The sequence below is a fragment of the Telmatherina bonti genome (assembly GCF_933228915.1).
Source record: "Telmatherina bonti genome assembly, chromosome: 21".
NCBI classification, from domain to species: domain Eukaryota; kingdom Metazoa; phylum Chordata; class Actinopteri; order Atheriniformes; family Telmatherinidae; genus Telmatherina; species Telmatherina bonti.
In genome coordinates, this window is record NC_136630.1 from 20,550,479 (window position 1) to 20,565,477 (window position 14,999).

General features: G+C 44.5%; 1 protein-coding gene across 1 annotated transcript in view; it reads left to right on the plus strand.

Moving 5' to 3' along the window:
- The window catches only part of trrap (transformation/transcription domain-associated protein), a 76,529-nt gene extending 61,763 nt beyond the window's left edge, over window positions 1–14,766 (plus strand). Inside the window, 9 exon segments of the mRNA XM_079260488.1 lie at window positions 239–325; window positions 327–561; window positions 563–599; window positions 8,157–8,382; window positions 8,561–8,778; window positions 9,219–9,403; window positions 10,534–10,737; window positions 13,311–13,505; window positions 14,374–14,766. Coding sequence (XP_079116614.1) covers window positions 239–325; window positions 327–561; window positions 563–599; window positions 8,157–8,382; window positions 8,561–8,778; window positions 9,219–9,403; window positions 10,534–10,737; window positions 13,311–13,505; window positions 14,374–14,658 — 1,672 coding nt within the window. The 3' untranslated portion in view covers window positions 14,659–14,766.
- Window positions 14,767–14,999: the final 233 nt, after the last annotated feature.

The following is a 14,999-nucleotide window of genomic DNA, read 5'->3' on the forward strand; positions in this document are numbered from 1 at the left end:
CGGGTGTGTGTGTGTGTGTGGGGGGGGGGGGGGGGGGGGGGGGGGGGGGGGGGGGGGGGGGTGGGGGGGGGGGGTTTGGTTACCTGTGATGATTTGGGAACACCTTGGCAGCAGCTGCAGCCTCCATGCTTCATTCCACTGGCCATGCAAGGTAAGGGCATGCTATGTTTGCACCGCCTTCCTGCTCTCTCCTCCTTTGGTCTGGATGATCTCACATTGTTGCACATCTCCTCCTTAGAAAGTACATTTCCATTCCTCTAGACCACACACACACACACACACACACTCACACATGTTTATTTATGAATTTTCTCTTCTTTACTCCTTTCCCTGCAGGTTTTGAGGCAGCTCCAGCAAGGCTTGGCTAAATGCTACTCTGTGGCCTTTGAGAAGAGTGGTGCAGTTTCGGATGCCAAAATCACCCCACACACACTCAACTTTGTCAAGAAGCTGGTTAGCACCTTTGGTGTTGGCTTGGAGAACGTCTCCAATGTCTCCACCATGTTCTCCAGTGCTGCATCTGAGTCGCTAGCCCGTCGAGCCCAGGCCACAGCCCAAGACCTCCGTTTTCCAGAAGATGAAAGGACAGTTCACAACAGGTTGGTCTGCCTTTTAAAGACACTTAAATCTGTGTCTATTTGTAGACAGAAATAATTCAGGACAGCTGTTTCTTTGTCTCATACATATTTCTCTAAAACTTAATCTGTTCACTTTAGTTCTATGATCACAGATTTACAGTATTGCAGCTTCTTTCTTACATTTGGCAATTTGAAGTGACAGAAACTGTGAAGCACATGTTCTCAGATTTTATGACAAGGTGTGACTGTTTCCCAGGTAACAGCACCAGTCTTTCCTCCTACTTGCTAACCTAAGACCAGACTTGTACTTGCTTCAGAGCAGAGAAAATATGTTTTTGGTTTGTTTTCTTTAATGGATGGCAGTAAATCACTAAATGCAATAAACCTGTGTTGAAACACAACACAGTTACTAGATTAGAAATGGCACAAGGAGGCCTCCAGTCTTTGGCCTTTTATGTTGAGTTTAAACATGCAAGCTGTGGAATCTCACAGGGCAGGTGTAGTTTTAGTCCTGCAGTGGACTCCTCGGAGACATTTTTCCCCAAAAACAATAATCCCCTTGTTTTCAGAGACCATGTGTGTTTTTTTTTTTTTTTTAACATCACATAGGGGAGTTGAACCTCAGTTCACTGGACCCAGTTTAAACAAGGACTCGCCCTGCAGCTTCTCCAGCTTACAATGTTGTAATATATGTTGTTGCTAAACTCTTTCACTTTGAAAACAATCATTTTAACAGTGTGGTCTTGCTGTCTTTTCTTGTTCTTTTTTTTTGTTTGTTTTTTTTTAAATGGATCTCACATGTCTCTCCTTTTTTTTTCCTCCTTTCACAAGACCTTTTGAAAAGCATTGTAGTAAAAAACAAAACAACCCTTTACCTTGAATAAGAGGAAGAAAAGGACATTAGTAAAGGCTAACAGAGAAATGGTAAAAGGAGGAAACAAGAAGGAGAGCCTGGGAGTGACGACAGGTGTCGTGGCATTAGTGTGCAAAAGCTCGGGAACTGAACATAAACTGACTGATTGAACAGCACAAACAAAAGTGAGTGAGATTCAGAGTGAGCGATTTGCTGATGAAGCTTACCAGATGTTGCAATGCCAGCTGTGCCTCATGCAGCCGGGTGTCAACAGGGCTTCTGCCTCATAGGGTGCCTGCCGACCATCACTGCACAGCTGTCCCCACGGCGGCGCAGGGAGCAGGGCCGACAGAGACCGAAACCACACCAAAACCACACAAGCCTTCCTAGCGGAACAAACAGGGTTTACAGAGCTGCAGAGCAGCCAAGCTCCCATTCCCTGCACCGCATTAGTGGCTCACTCGCTTTCACAGGGTTTGTGGGCTGGAAAATATGGGTTTATGTCTGCACATATACCATTTGGCAGCAGGGAGGCATTCAAATCCAATTATGAAGAATGCTATTTGCATGAGTTACTGTTTTAGCTGTAGATCTGTTCCAGAGACTTTTGTCAGTTTAGAAAGGAAAAAAAAAAAAGATAAATTCCCAGGATTATTTTATTCTTTGCCTGTTGAATCATCATTTGACATGCTAATATTGGATTTGACATAATTCTAACTTCTGCATCTTAGCTTTGTGATCTGTCAGAAACTGGTCACAGTCTGAAGTGGAGCCAAAAAAACTCCACTATCCCGACCCATGCTGCTGTGGTGACCTCTGAAGCTCCCATACTTACTCACTAATAATCATAATAAAGTTGAGTCGACTACTACACCACAAACATTACTTAGAATCGCACACTGAGGCAAGACCAGGGCGGACATTAGGGAATCGTGGTTCTATATACGGAGGCGGCCCACCTCCTGGGACTGGATCCATAATTTGGTGCAGTAGTACAGATCCTTTCCTGTCTTTCATGCAGACCGTGTTGGCAGGATACCAGCCCTGGTTTCTACACTCAGGTCAAAGAGCATTCTAGCTCTACCTCCCCTCCTTCCCTTCTTCCACCACACACAGGCAGGGCGTTGGGAGGTGGACACGTTGATCTGGATGGTGAGAGAGGCCATCAAGGTGGTTTCGATCGCTGCACCCAGCATCAGTTCACCTCCCAGTTTTAATTACACTTAGTCAACATAACACAAAAAACACACACACTGACAACACATGGACATATTTTGGGGGGCGGGCCATGCAGTGTGCGGTGGGCGGGGCTGCTTTGGTGGTCCCGCTCCCAACATGATGTGGTTACTTCTTCCCAATTTTAATTGCAAACAACACACACTTCACAATCATTCATAATCTGGGAGGGAGGGGGTGACAATGGGGTCCTGCCACGCCCCTATTTCTGGGGCTGTGCCGGAGGAGTTTGGGCGGGGGAGTGGTGCTGTTCAGGGGGCCTGGGTCTGGGCTGGCCTGGCGGGGGTGGGACTGCTGCTGGCCCTGGGTGGTGCTGGATCGGCTGCATGTGTGGAGTGGTGGGGGGGCATTGACAGGGGTGGGGGGTAGTTGTGGGGCCCTGATCGGGGCCCTCCTATCCCCTGCTCCCCCGGGGGTATCTCACAGGGGACACGTTGGGAAAGAAAGGTGAGGGCGTGCATGAGCCAATGGATGAAGTGGTGACTGAATGTTAGGGTAGAGGGGGGGTGGGGGGATCAGGGTGAAAGAATTTAGGAAAGTGGATGGCCGCTGGGATAGGAGGAAGGGGGGGTGTATGCAGATGGGTGGGGGTGCGTATGTGGGGTTATGTTGGTGGTACAGGGAAGTGATGGGGTGGGTGTACAATGAGGACTGTGAATGTGGATAGAGGGGTGTAGGGAGGTGTGTGTGTGTGTGTGTGTGTGTAGAGTGGGGTATGCGTGTATGGAAGAATGGGTGATTATAGAGGGAGCAGGGATGTGTGTGTGAGGGGGTGTGTGTGTATAAAGAACGGGGGTAGGAGAGTGTGAGTTTGAGCGTGTGTAAGAGAATGGGTGTATAGGGTGTGTTTAAGGAGGAAGTGTGGATGCGTGTGGGTGGGGGTAGGTGGGTGGGTGCATGTGTGTGTGTGTGCGTGTGTGTGTGTGTGTGTGCACATGTGTGTGTTTGTGTGCGTGGGTGCGTGGAGGGTCTTGGTGCTCGGGGAGCGCTGCTGGTGCGCTGGGGTGCGGCCTGGCTGCCGCTCGGTGGCGGTCTGGGGATCCCGGCCCTCCGTCGGTGTGGGCTGGGCCCTCTGCCTGCGGGGGTGGGGGGTTGCTTCTGGGCTCTTGGGGCCGTGGGGCCCGCGCTCTGTCTGCCCTGGGTGGCCGGTGCCCGGCGGGGCCGGTCCTCGCTGGTCCGGGCCTGCTGGGGCCTGTTCCCCCTGACTGCGGGGGACTCTGGCTGGGACCCCCCTCTGCCGCCTCCTGGGTCGGTGCATGGCTGGCTCCGGGGTGGGGCGGTTGGGGTCTGCGCCTGGGGATGGCTGCCGATGGCCCTGGTCTCGGGGGTACTCCTGGCGTGCCTCTTGCCTTTGTGTGGGAAGGGTCACACTGGCATGATCACCTTTTCCGGAACACGTTCCACTCTGCATGTTCTGCATGTGACACAGTCACCGAGTCGTCACGCAGTTTTATTCACTAACAGCAGCTAGTTTTCTCATTTCTGTTTGTTTCTCATTTATATTTAACTTTTTAGATTCATAGTTTAGTTACTATGATCTAAAGTTGGCTTGTATGTGTATGTATATGTGTTAATACTGGCAAGTGCGTATATGTTTGTACGTATGTATGTGTGTGTATGTGTGTGCATAGAGGTGTGTGTGTAAATGTATGTATGTGTATATGTATATGTGTACATATGTATATATTTGTGTATATATATATATATTATGTGTGTATACGTGTGTGTATATGTATGTGTATGTATGCGTGCGTATGTGTGTGTATATGTATGTGTGTGCCTGTATGTGTGTATGTATACATCTGTAGGTTGTTTTCTTTCTTTTTGTTTTTGGGTTATTTTTTAGTTGTTGTTTTTTTCTCTCCCTTTATCTCTTTCCCTTTTCTTATGAGGTGTTTCTTCTCCTTTCTCTTTCTGTCTTTTGTCTGTCCTCTCTGGTCCAGCAGTACAAACTCTACAATTCAAACAACAATACAAAATAAACATAGAAATAAAATAAAAATTCAGAAAGTCAAGGGGATCATTATATCTATAAAGCTTCCCTTGGCAGAGAAAATTTGCTCAGCAGAACACAGCATCCAGACCATCATTCTGCTTGCCTAAATGCTGGACAAGACAAAAAAAAAAAAAAAAAAAGAGCATTCTAGCTACTTTTCACTCTGCACCAACTCCCACTGAGCAGGGGTCAGAGATAAGTTCGGGGACGCTGAAAATAACTCTTCTCTGCTTTTACTGGCTCTGCTCCACTGATTGCAGCTCAAACTTGTAGATTTTATCTGATGATATTCATTAACACTAAAGTTTTAAGTGAAAAGAGTTTGCTACCCATGTACCCGTATATGCCAGTCTCACATAAACAAGTTTTTAAGAGCTTTAAAGCTTTAAAGAATAGGAAACGTCTGATGGGTACTAGGCCCCAGACTTGCCATGGCTTGGGTGGTTTTCCACAGTAGAGGCAAGGCAAGTTTATTTGTATGCATTTTATGTCTAAGACAATTCAGTGTGTGTGTTATGTTTGACAACAGAGACGTTACAGCAGGGTGCAGGTGAAGCATAAAAACTACATAGAGAGAACAAATTCATTTAAAGACTTAATAAACAGGATTTACAAAAATCATATCTTAGAATCATGTAAAACAACTCAATAAAATCTATTAAAAACAACAGTTTGGAGAAGTGAAAGGACATAGTGTGAATTTCGTTCATAGGCGCATGACATCTAAAATGTTTTTAATCTGGATTTAAAAGTGTCTACATTTAGTGAAAGTTAAAGCTCCACTTGTTTGCAGCATAACAGCTACAGACATGCAGTTGCTCCATGTTTAGTCCGGACTCTGGCCTGGACTAGTTGACCTGAAAACTTGGCTCCCAGCCCTGCTAGGTTCATTTTCTCTGAACATACCGCACAAGTATTCTGGGCCTAAACTCTTATGAGATTTGTAGACTATCAGTGAGGTTTTAAATCTGTTCTCTGACTGAATGAAAGCAGTTCAGAAGATGTTAAACTGGGGTGATTTGTTCAGGAAATAATCCTGGTTACAGCTCTAACAGCAGTGTTCGTTATGAGCTCTAGCCAGTAATGTTTTGGTTTTTTTTTCCCCCTCGAAAGGCCTGTTTAAAGCCCATTACAGTAATCTAGTCTGCTGGAAATGAATGCATGAATGAGTTTCTCCTGGTCTTTTTGCGGACAACATTTTTAATCAGTTCATGTTTTTTAGTTGGTAAAAAGTTGCTTTGTTGCAACTTCAATGCACCTGTTGAAAGTCCAATTGGAGTATTAACTCACCAAGTATAACCCAAATGGAGCATATGCAAGTTGAACAGAAAATGTACAAGAAGCAACCTCTGGAAGACTCCACATTCACAGCAATCTGCTCAGATTCATTGCTGCCAATCATAACAAAATAACCCCAGCCTTCTAACTAGGACCTGAAACAAATAAGGACTGCTCCAGAAAGTCCAACCCAGTTTTCAAGTTTGTGGAACAGAATAATGTGACCTAGAGAAGTGATCACCAACTCCAGTCCTCAAGAGCCGCTGTCCTCTGCAGATTTTTGTGTTTCCCTGGTACAACACACCCGATTCAAATGAGAATGCTCTCCAGCAAGTTGTTGTCAACTTCTTGCAATGAGCTTTTGATTAGAGTCTGGTGTACGGCAGCAACAAAACTCTAAAACCTGTTAGACGGAAGATCTGGAGAACCACAGTTAGTGACCACTAGTCTAAAGTATCAAACGCAGCACTGAGATCTAGCAGAACTAGGACTGATGCTTGACCTAATAAGTGTTAAACCTAAAGTCATTTAACACTTTGACCAGATCTATTTTAGTTCTGTGATTAGGTTGGGAGCCTCATTGATATGATGATTTGCCAAGTAAAGCCCCGACTTGGTTGCATTCTCAGCGCCGGGCACAGGATGCACATCAGGCCCACTTGAATGCAAAACAGAACAAACAAAACTGAAATTATTAAATATTATACTAGTTTTTCTGCTTTTAATTTTGTGATTTTTTTTTTTCCTTCCACAGTTGCTTATAATTCTAGATCAGAAAACTGTATAAATTATATGAAAGTTCTGTTATTGTTTGGTTGCTCGTTGCTGCAGTTGTAGCTCTTGTGTTGGCAACACGAGCCACATCTCATGTAATTTCTTCTTTAAAGATGTGGAAATTTATAGAATAGTTATGGTAAATAATGTCAACATCTTGCTTGCAGCTGTTTCCACATTAAAATAGGTAGATATCTTACATAATATGTTGTAATGATATTATAATACAGCATTGTGACTTTTAAATACTGAAGAACTTTCTTCACAGTTTCTATTTGTGAGCATTACACACTTTTTCGCTTATCCAGCAACAGGACTATTTCAGTGTAACATGATCTGGTATGGAGGGAGGTAAGATGCAGTGGGATGGGGAGTGAAAAAGGGCTACTCCGGAAAGAACATTGGCTGTTTTAAAGGACTTATTTAAAGTATTAGGAAGTCTCACTCTGGTAGAGATTGTAGAGGTTTGCAATGGCAAAACCTTGCAGTGTCCATGGATTCATTATAACAGGCTGCACAGCAGGGTGTGCTGAAATAGGAGGTGCAGTTGTGCGTGCTTGTGTGCGTGCCTGTTCATTTTACAGAAATGTCCAGGGGGCTTTGCTCTAAAATGGAAAACCTGCTTGGCTCACTTCCCTTCCTTCCATTGTTATTGCTACATCTCATCACAATATGTTATGTGCAATATGAGTTGAGACTTGAAACAGGAATGTAATACTCTGAGACTCTCCGTTTTATGGCTCTTTATTTAATCAGCTCTAGTCTCTGCCAGAGAGTTTTAAGTCAATGGGGCAAATTGTGGGGCTTTTGCTGCCAGCCTGCAACGGCCCATCTTTCAGAGACCACTACTTCTCACTGCTGGCGGGCAGCAGTCAGCAATGTTTAAAGTTGATGTTTTATACACACACGCGCACATATATATTTATATATATGTAAATTTGTACGCCTTCATGGTATTGTATGTTTTCTTTGAAACAAACTTGCATGTAAAGAGGTTATAGGTCTTATAAATCCTGCTTGGAGCTGCCTGCCACAATGTTTGTGTGTTGGCATCTGAATGCAGGTACACCAGAACAGCTGGGTAATTTGTGGTCGGAACAAAGGGACTGTAGCGATAGTTAGATAAGATAGATTAGAAAGGAAAAGCCCAAGATACAGATTTTGCCTTCTAACTGAGCACTTCATTTGATTACGCTTTAATCTTCTTCTGGTTTTACAGTCTTTTTTTTTTTCTTCTTCTTCTTTTTTTTTTTTCTTTTTGCCAAATTCTAAATATCACACGTTGATTTCAGTCATTGATACAAACTTGGTAAATGCCAAAGGTCCTAATTATTTAAAACCTATTTAAAGCACAAGTCATCTTTTTGTTCCTTTTATCACCTCAGAGAACAAAACCTTGTGTGGAAAATCAGCAAGTGAATGTTCTCTCCTCCTCCAACAGACTTTGACTTCAGCGTGCCAGGTTCCATGAAGCTCCACAATCTGATCTCCAAGCTCAAGAAATGGATCAAGATCTTAGAGGCGAAGACCAAACAGCTTCCCAAGTTCTTCCTTATTGAGGAGAAGTGCCGCTTCCTCAGCAATTTCTCAGCTCAAACTGCTGAAGTGGAGATCCCTGGCGAATTCCTGATGCCCAAACCTACGCACTACTACATCCAGATTGCCAGGTAAAAGGCTCTCCTACATGAAAACAACTCCACATTAAATGGCCTATGCATATAAGACATGCAGTTATCATCTTGTGATGCTACAAGAGAACCCCCCCCCCCCCCCCCCCCCCACCCCTAAGCTTTAATCAGCTAAAAAGCGTTAATGTATTGCTGGTTTCTTCTAACCCTTTTCCAGGTTCATGCCTAGAGTGGAAATTGTTCAGAAACACAACACTGCGGCACGCCGTCTCTATATTCGTGGCCACAATGGCAAGATCTACCCGTACCTGGTGATGAACGACGCCTGCCTGACAGAGTCGCGGCGAGAAGAGAGGGTCCTGCAGCTTCTACGCCTCCTAAACCCCTGTCTGGAAAAGAGGAAGGAGACCACTAAGAGGCACCTCTTCTTTACTGGTATGTTGAGGATGAAGTCGGTGTGAATGTGTTTCTAAACAATATGAGGATGAGATTTTAGCAGAATAATGTAAGTAGAAAGAAGGTAAATATGTTTTTACACCAGCAGGTATTGATTCTCTAATGGAGTGCCAGTGTATATAAACGTTAAAACCACAAGCTTTTACCTTCTCTGACCCTGCTTGGTGTTGATCTCTGGCATCCCTTTCCCGGTGCCAGAGTATTTTTACTGTAGGTTTCGTTTACTTTGTGGTCATACAGAATTTATTTGCAAGCAAGTACAGCGAAATGTTTACAGTTTGTCACTGATGTCGTTGTTCTCACTCCTCTCTCTCTCTCTCTCTCTTGTTTTTTTCTTGTGCTCCCCTTGATTCCCCCCCCTTCCTCTCTCTATTCATCTCTTCCCAACTGTTTTCCTCGTTCTCCCTTCATGGCTGCAGTTCCTCGAGTGGTGGCAGTGTCTCCTCAGATGCGGCTAGTAGAAGACAACCCTTCATCTCTGTCACTTGTGGAAATCTACAAACAGCGGTGTGCCAAGAAAGGCATCGAGCATGACAACCCCATCTCGCGATATTATGACCGTCTGGCTACCGTGCAGGCTCGAGGAACGCAGGCCAGCCACCAGGTATGGGAATCATTTTGCAGCAGATTTAGCCCGTGTGCAGAATTAAAGCTCTCGTTTGGATCGATTTAAAATGCAGCTGCTATGCTAACTAGCCAGTGATTCAATGTTTTTACTGCTCGCTACTGGCTTCCTGTCAATCTTTTCAAAACTACCATGTCTTAGTTGTTTTTAACTTCGTGACTTCACTTCTAGTTATGTTTTTAATCCTCTTTCTCATTTTACAACTTAACCACACTGAAGATAAAATGTTTTCCTGTTGTTCATCCCACGATACAACTGTTTAGCCACAACGCACACAGACACATCAGCACAATAAGGAGCCTCGTCTGCTTTTTTTCCACATCTTTTAAAGAAAACCGAAACTCACAGAATCATATCTGAATCATGTGACGCCGCCTTCACCATTTCCTCGTACCGGTTCCTCCTTCCTCACATTTCTGGCAGGGAAAGTTAATCTCCAGCAGAAAGCCTCCTGCTGTGTGACTCATTCAGTAAACATCAACTATGGAAAGTTGTTGGGATTTTCTCTTGAAAATCTCCAGTGTTTTTGTTTGGAAATTCTCCAGATTCGCCAAATCTTAGGCAGCTTTTAAAAACCCAGCTTTACAGGCCAATCTTTTTACAGACCCTGTCTTATGATTTGATCCAGTTCTACCAAAGCATGCTTCTTATTCTTTCCAATAAGGAACTTTAGTATTATTTTTGTTTTTGCCTTTGTTTCTATTTTTTCACCTCTTGGTGTACCTACGAAACACTTGAAGCTATTTTTTATTTTAATTTCATATTAATAAAGCTTTACTTTAAGTACAACACTGTGGTCGAACCATATTGCTTTAAAGCAGGGATCACCAATCCTGGTCCTCGAAGGCTGCTGTCCTGCAGATTTTCCAAGTTTCCCAGCTGCACCACTCCTGATTCAAATCAATGTGTGTTTAGTAGACAAGAGCAGAACCCGTCTGAGACAGTTTTCCAGCAGGGACACTTGGAAAACCTGCAGGACACCAGGATTGGTGATCCCTGCTCTAAAGCTTACATTAGTCTTGTGGCACAATTTATTTGTTAACAAGATGTCTGATATGGAACATTTTACATAATATTTGAGTCTGCTCTGCTTGTTGGTCTGTTGCCAGGTCCTGAGGGACATCCTGAAAGAAGTGCAGGGCAACATGGTGCCTCGCAGCATGCTGAAGGAATGGGCCCTTCATACATTCCCCAATGCTACAGATTACTGGACCTTCAGGAAGATGTTCACCATCCAGCTGGCCCTCATTGGTCTGGCCGAGTTCATGCTTCACCTCAACAGGCTCAACCCTGAGATGCTGCAGATAGCGCAAGTAAGAGACACAGACACACACACACACACACACACAATATATATTTTGTGTGTTGGACTTCCTGTCAAGGGCAAGAAGGATCCATTTGACAGGGGCTAATTTAATAGATATACACACTCAAAGATGCATTAAGAGATCACCATTACCCCTCTCCATATCAGGCTGTATGAATTACAATTCTCCCCCATGACTTTCACGCCAGGCCTATCAGTCAGTCAGCTGCTGTCAATGCAAAGGCTGTTTTGACAGAGTGTTACATTCAGTCCCTCTGCTCAGTTATCAAAGACGTTTCAATTTGAAGAGCCTGCGTTTCTGTGTATGCATGTCTCCCGTTCAGTCAACACACACACGTCTGCTGCTCAGGGTCTGCAGACAGCTTTTTTTTTTTCTTTTCCCAAAGTCATTATTAAAGATGATTGTGTCAGTTGGCCACCACTCCCATCTGATCCTAATCAGCCTTTGCTGACAGGCGTTCCTCTGGGCAGCTAAGCGCTTGTATTAAGCCCCCTCTCTGCCTGTTCCACTCCACAGATCCCATTAGACACAGGAGGATTACGGTGTGGAGAGTGTACGCACATATAAACACACACACACACACACACACACACACACACACAGAGTGCAAGGACAGGACATCTCAGCCAAAACAGCGTCTTGACCCTGCCTCGCCGAGGCCTCGAGAGCCTTCAGGTTGACCCTCGTCAGTGACGATGCGAGACATCCACAATAAGGCGCCGCAGTGTTCATCTGGCTTTAATTTAGTTAAAAAGCCCCAATTTAACAACAGAAGAAGAAGTGCAAAGCAGAAGGTGTTCAGGGCATTTCCTCCGACACCTAATACAGACTGGAGGGTTTTGTGTTTCATCCGTTTCCTCCTGGTCCGGGTTCGTTGCTCTGAAGCAGCTCTGCCTGCCACCGTGACACATCACCAGCCCCGTGAATGAAAATGGCCCTCTCTACTAAATGATCGTATTGTCTGCATGGTGCAGAATGGCACAACATGAACAAACAGCGTTTCAGATATGCAGCTGGAGGCAGGTTGGGAGCTTTTATTTCATTTTAGACATAATATATATAAATGTTCTGGTAGAGCTTGTTATCCACTACTTCCCACATCCACAGCAGGATAGCAGGTTGTAAAATCGATAAGGTCATAGGCAGGTCTTTGACCTACCTGGCCTTTATTGAACCGTTTCGTTAGCCTAACAACTCACGTGACGAGTGGGTGGGTCACCAATCCGCATGTCGTTTTATTGAATTAGGGTGCTAATGATTCCACAGAAGGTTAAATGCCTGCAGCTTCCTGCCAGTCAGTGCTGAAAAAGCCTTTTGGTGGAAAATTACAATGACTTGTAGATTCTAAAGGGAGTCTAAATATCTTCCCTTTGCTCTGTGATGCAGTTGCTAGAACTGCATTAACAACACTACGCTCTGTTGTTGCACTGATCAAAACACAAGCTGAGTCCTCTTCTCCCACACACACTCTGTTTAAACAGCATAAAACAATAGTGGATCACAATTGTTTGATTAACTTGTGCAAAAATTTTTACCTCAGGAAAAAAAAAAAGCTAAGTTGTTCAGATCTTATAGCACTTGGAAATAAAAGTAGTTACAAAAAGTAACAGAGAAAAGATGGCGCCATAATAGCACAAGATGAGCTGAGAGGATCTCTGTCTACATGGTGGAGCTGTGTTTGTGCTTATCATTGCATCTTTATGTAAGTGTGGTGAATTATTAGACCTCTAATTTCCATTTATTTTTAGTCGCTTCATATGTTTAACTCTTATTGATCACAACCTCAAATAACCACATGTGAACACCTGTGTGGCTGTATTCATTAACACCAAGCAACAAATAAAGCTATCGCTAGCCACTAGAGTGGTGATTTAGCATTCTGAGTGCCGCCTCCACAACCCCCACTCTCTGCAGGCTTATCTGAGCCTCCTGGGGGCGGCTGGTGTCTCAGTCCACTGCTTCAAGGCCCTCTGCAGGGACCTGGGGGAGCAAATGACAGTAGGTGTGAGAGAGAGAGAGAGAGAGAAGGGAGCGTTGAGGAGAAGAAGGGAGGGAAGGAGGAGGTAGGGCTGGAGGAGTGCAAGCATGAGCTAGAATGAAACGCTCTGCTATAAAGCTGTCACAGCTACTCACTTTTTCATATAAGGGGAGCTTATCTTTCCTGGAATGGCTGCTCGTGTAGCGCCCCTCTCACACATAAATGCAGGCTTAAAAGATGAAAACCTAGCTGTGTATATTTAAGTCAGCAGGGACAGGAGACTGGGAGTGTATTGAGGATTATTGATGCTCTGCTGCAGATAGGTTGACATGTTACTGTGTCTGGGTCACAGAGATCAATAATGGCCGCCATCTTGTTTTCGTAAGCTCACTGAAAAGAGATGTTTTTGTTTTTGTTTTTTTTGGGGTTTTTTTTGCGCTGGCCAGTTTGAAACCCCGGCAGGAAAGAATATTTATATAATATATGTCTATATTTCTATATGTCCTTCCTTTCTCATGTGTAAAATGCAACTCATTCTTCTGGAAGACATCTTAACCTTCACTTTGCCCTTCTTTTTTAGGACACAGGCAAGCTCAATGTGTCTTACTTCCGCTTTGACATCAATGACGCCACAGGCGACCTGGACGCTAATCGTCCTGTTCCGTTCCGCTTGACGCCGAACATCTCGGAGTTCCTGACCACCATCGGTGTCTCTGGCCCGCTCACCGCCTCCATGATTGCAGTGGCACGATGCTTTGCTCAGCCAAACTTTAAGGTAGCTCATCTCTTAAAACTTTCTTGTATTTTGTCTTTTTCTTTTCCTTTTCTTCTTCCTCTGGTTGTACCAGAGTTTCATGGAATAATACTTTAAGATGCAGTAAAATGTTGAGATGTGATCATTAAAGAATTTCTTTTTTTTTTTTTTATACCATCTTTCTCTCCCAATCCGTTAGATTTAGCTCCACAAAACAACTCCTAAGATCGGAGTTTCAGCCACGAGGACACAGTCAGTTATGAGGGCACCGCAGTGTGTCACCAACCTTCAGCTCCCGTGGCGCTCGCCAGATCTTGCTTGGCACCTAAACTTAGATAAATCCAGAGGAAGCGCTCTGAGGCACAACCAAAAAACAATGCAGTGAAGAGAAAAAAAAAAAGGACGAGTCAGACGGTTGTATAATATGTGTGGCACAGTAATAACAGGCCTGTGGTGTCTATGTATAGGTCTGGCTCATACTCGGTCTGACTGATGTGGACGACGCACCAGTGCTTGTGATGCAAATAAACAAAAACGCAATGATGCGAGCTGGTGAAGGCTCGGTTCCAGAGGGGCTGAGCTCCTCGCGGTCAAAAGAAAAAGAATGTTACTAGGGAACACTATAAAATAACAAACACGTTACAATCAGCCATTCAAATATAGCAAAGCAGTAAACCATATAAACAATCTAGAGTTTCCTTAAAGCCATAAAAACACCGTAGGTAGGAGTAGAGTACACTGGATCTAGTCTGGTGATGGTCTGGATGGTTATGAATCTGAATTTTAAGCCCACATAATGAGACGTTAGAACCAGAGTTGTCCGACGACAACTGAGAAACGTCTCCAATCATCTGTCTGCAAACTTCTCACACCTTTAATTCTGCCATAGGTGGATGGCATCTTGAAGGCGGTGCTTCGTGATGAGATCATAGCGTGGCACAAGAAGACCCAAGAGGACACGTCCATCCCCTTGTCCCCAGCCGGCCAGCCCGAGAACATGGACTCCCAGCAGTTGGTCTCACTGGTCCAGAAGGCTGTCACAGCTATCATGACCCGCCTCCACAATCTGGCTCAGTTCGAGGGCGGGGAGAGTAAGGTCAACACCCTGGTGGCTGCAGCAAACAGCCTGGACAATCTGTGCCGCATGGATCCCGCTTGGCACCCCTGGCTCTGAGAGAGCTGCCATGACACGGCAGACTTAATGAGATGCAAGACAAACATGTTTGTTTCCTGTTATTACATATCTGACTGGAACAGATAAGGGCTGTGACGTGTGCGCCATCCTCACTGTAGCTGAATCCTGATGGACTTGTGTTTGCAGAAAAAGTGGAACAAACCAGGAATAAGGCTTTGATTGTTACACTGTTATGAACTGAGCTAGCCATTATGTTTTACACTGCTGGACTGGTCTTTTTTTGGGGGGGGGGGGGGGACTTTTTGTTGTTTTTATGAAAAAACATGTTTTTCCTCAGTTTGTATTTATTTTTATTATGTAAAGACAGAACCTGCTTGTGA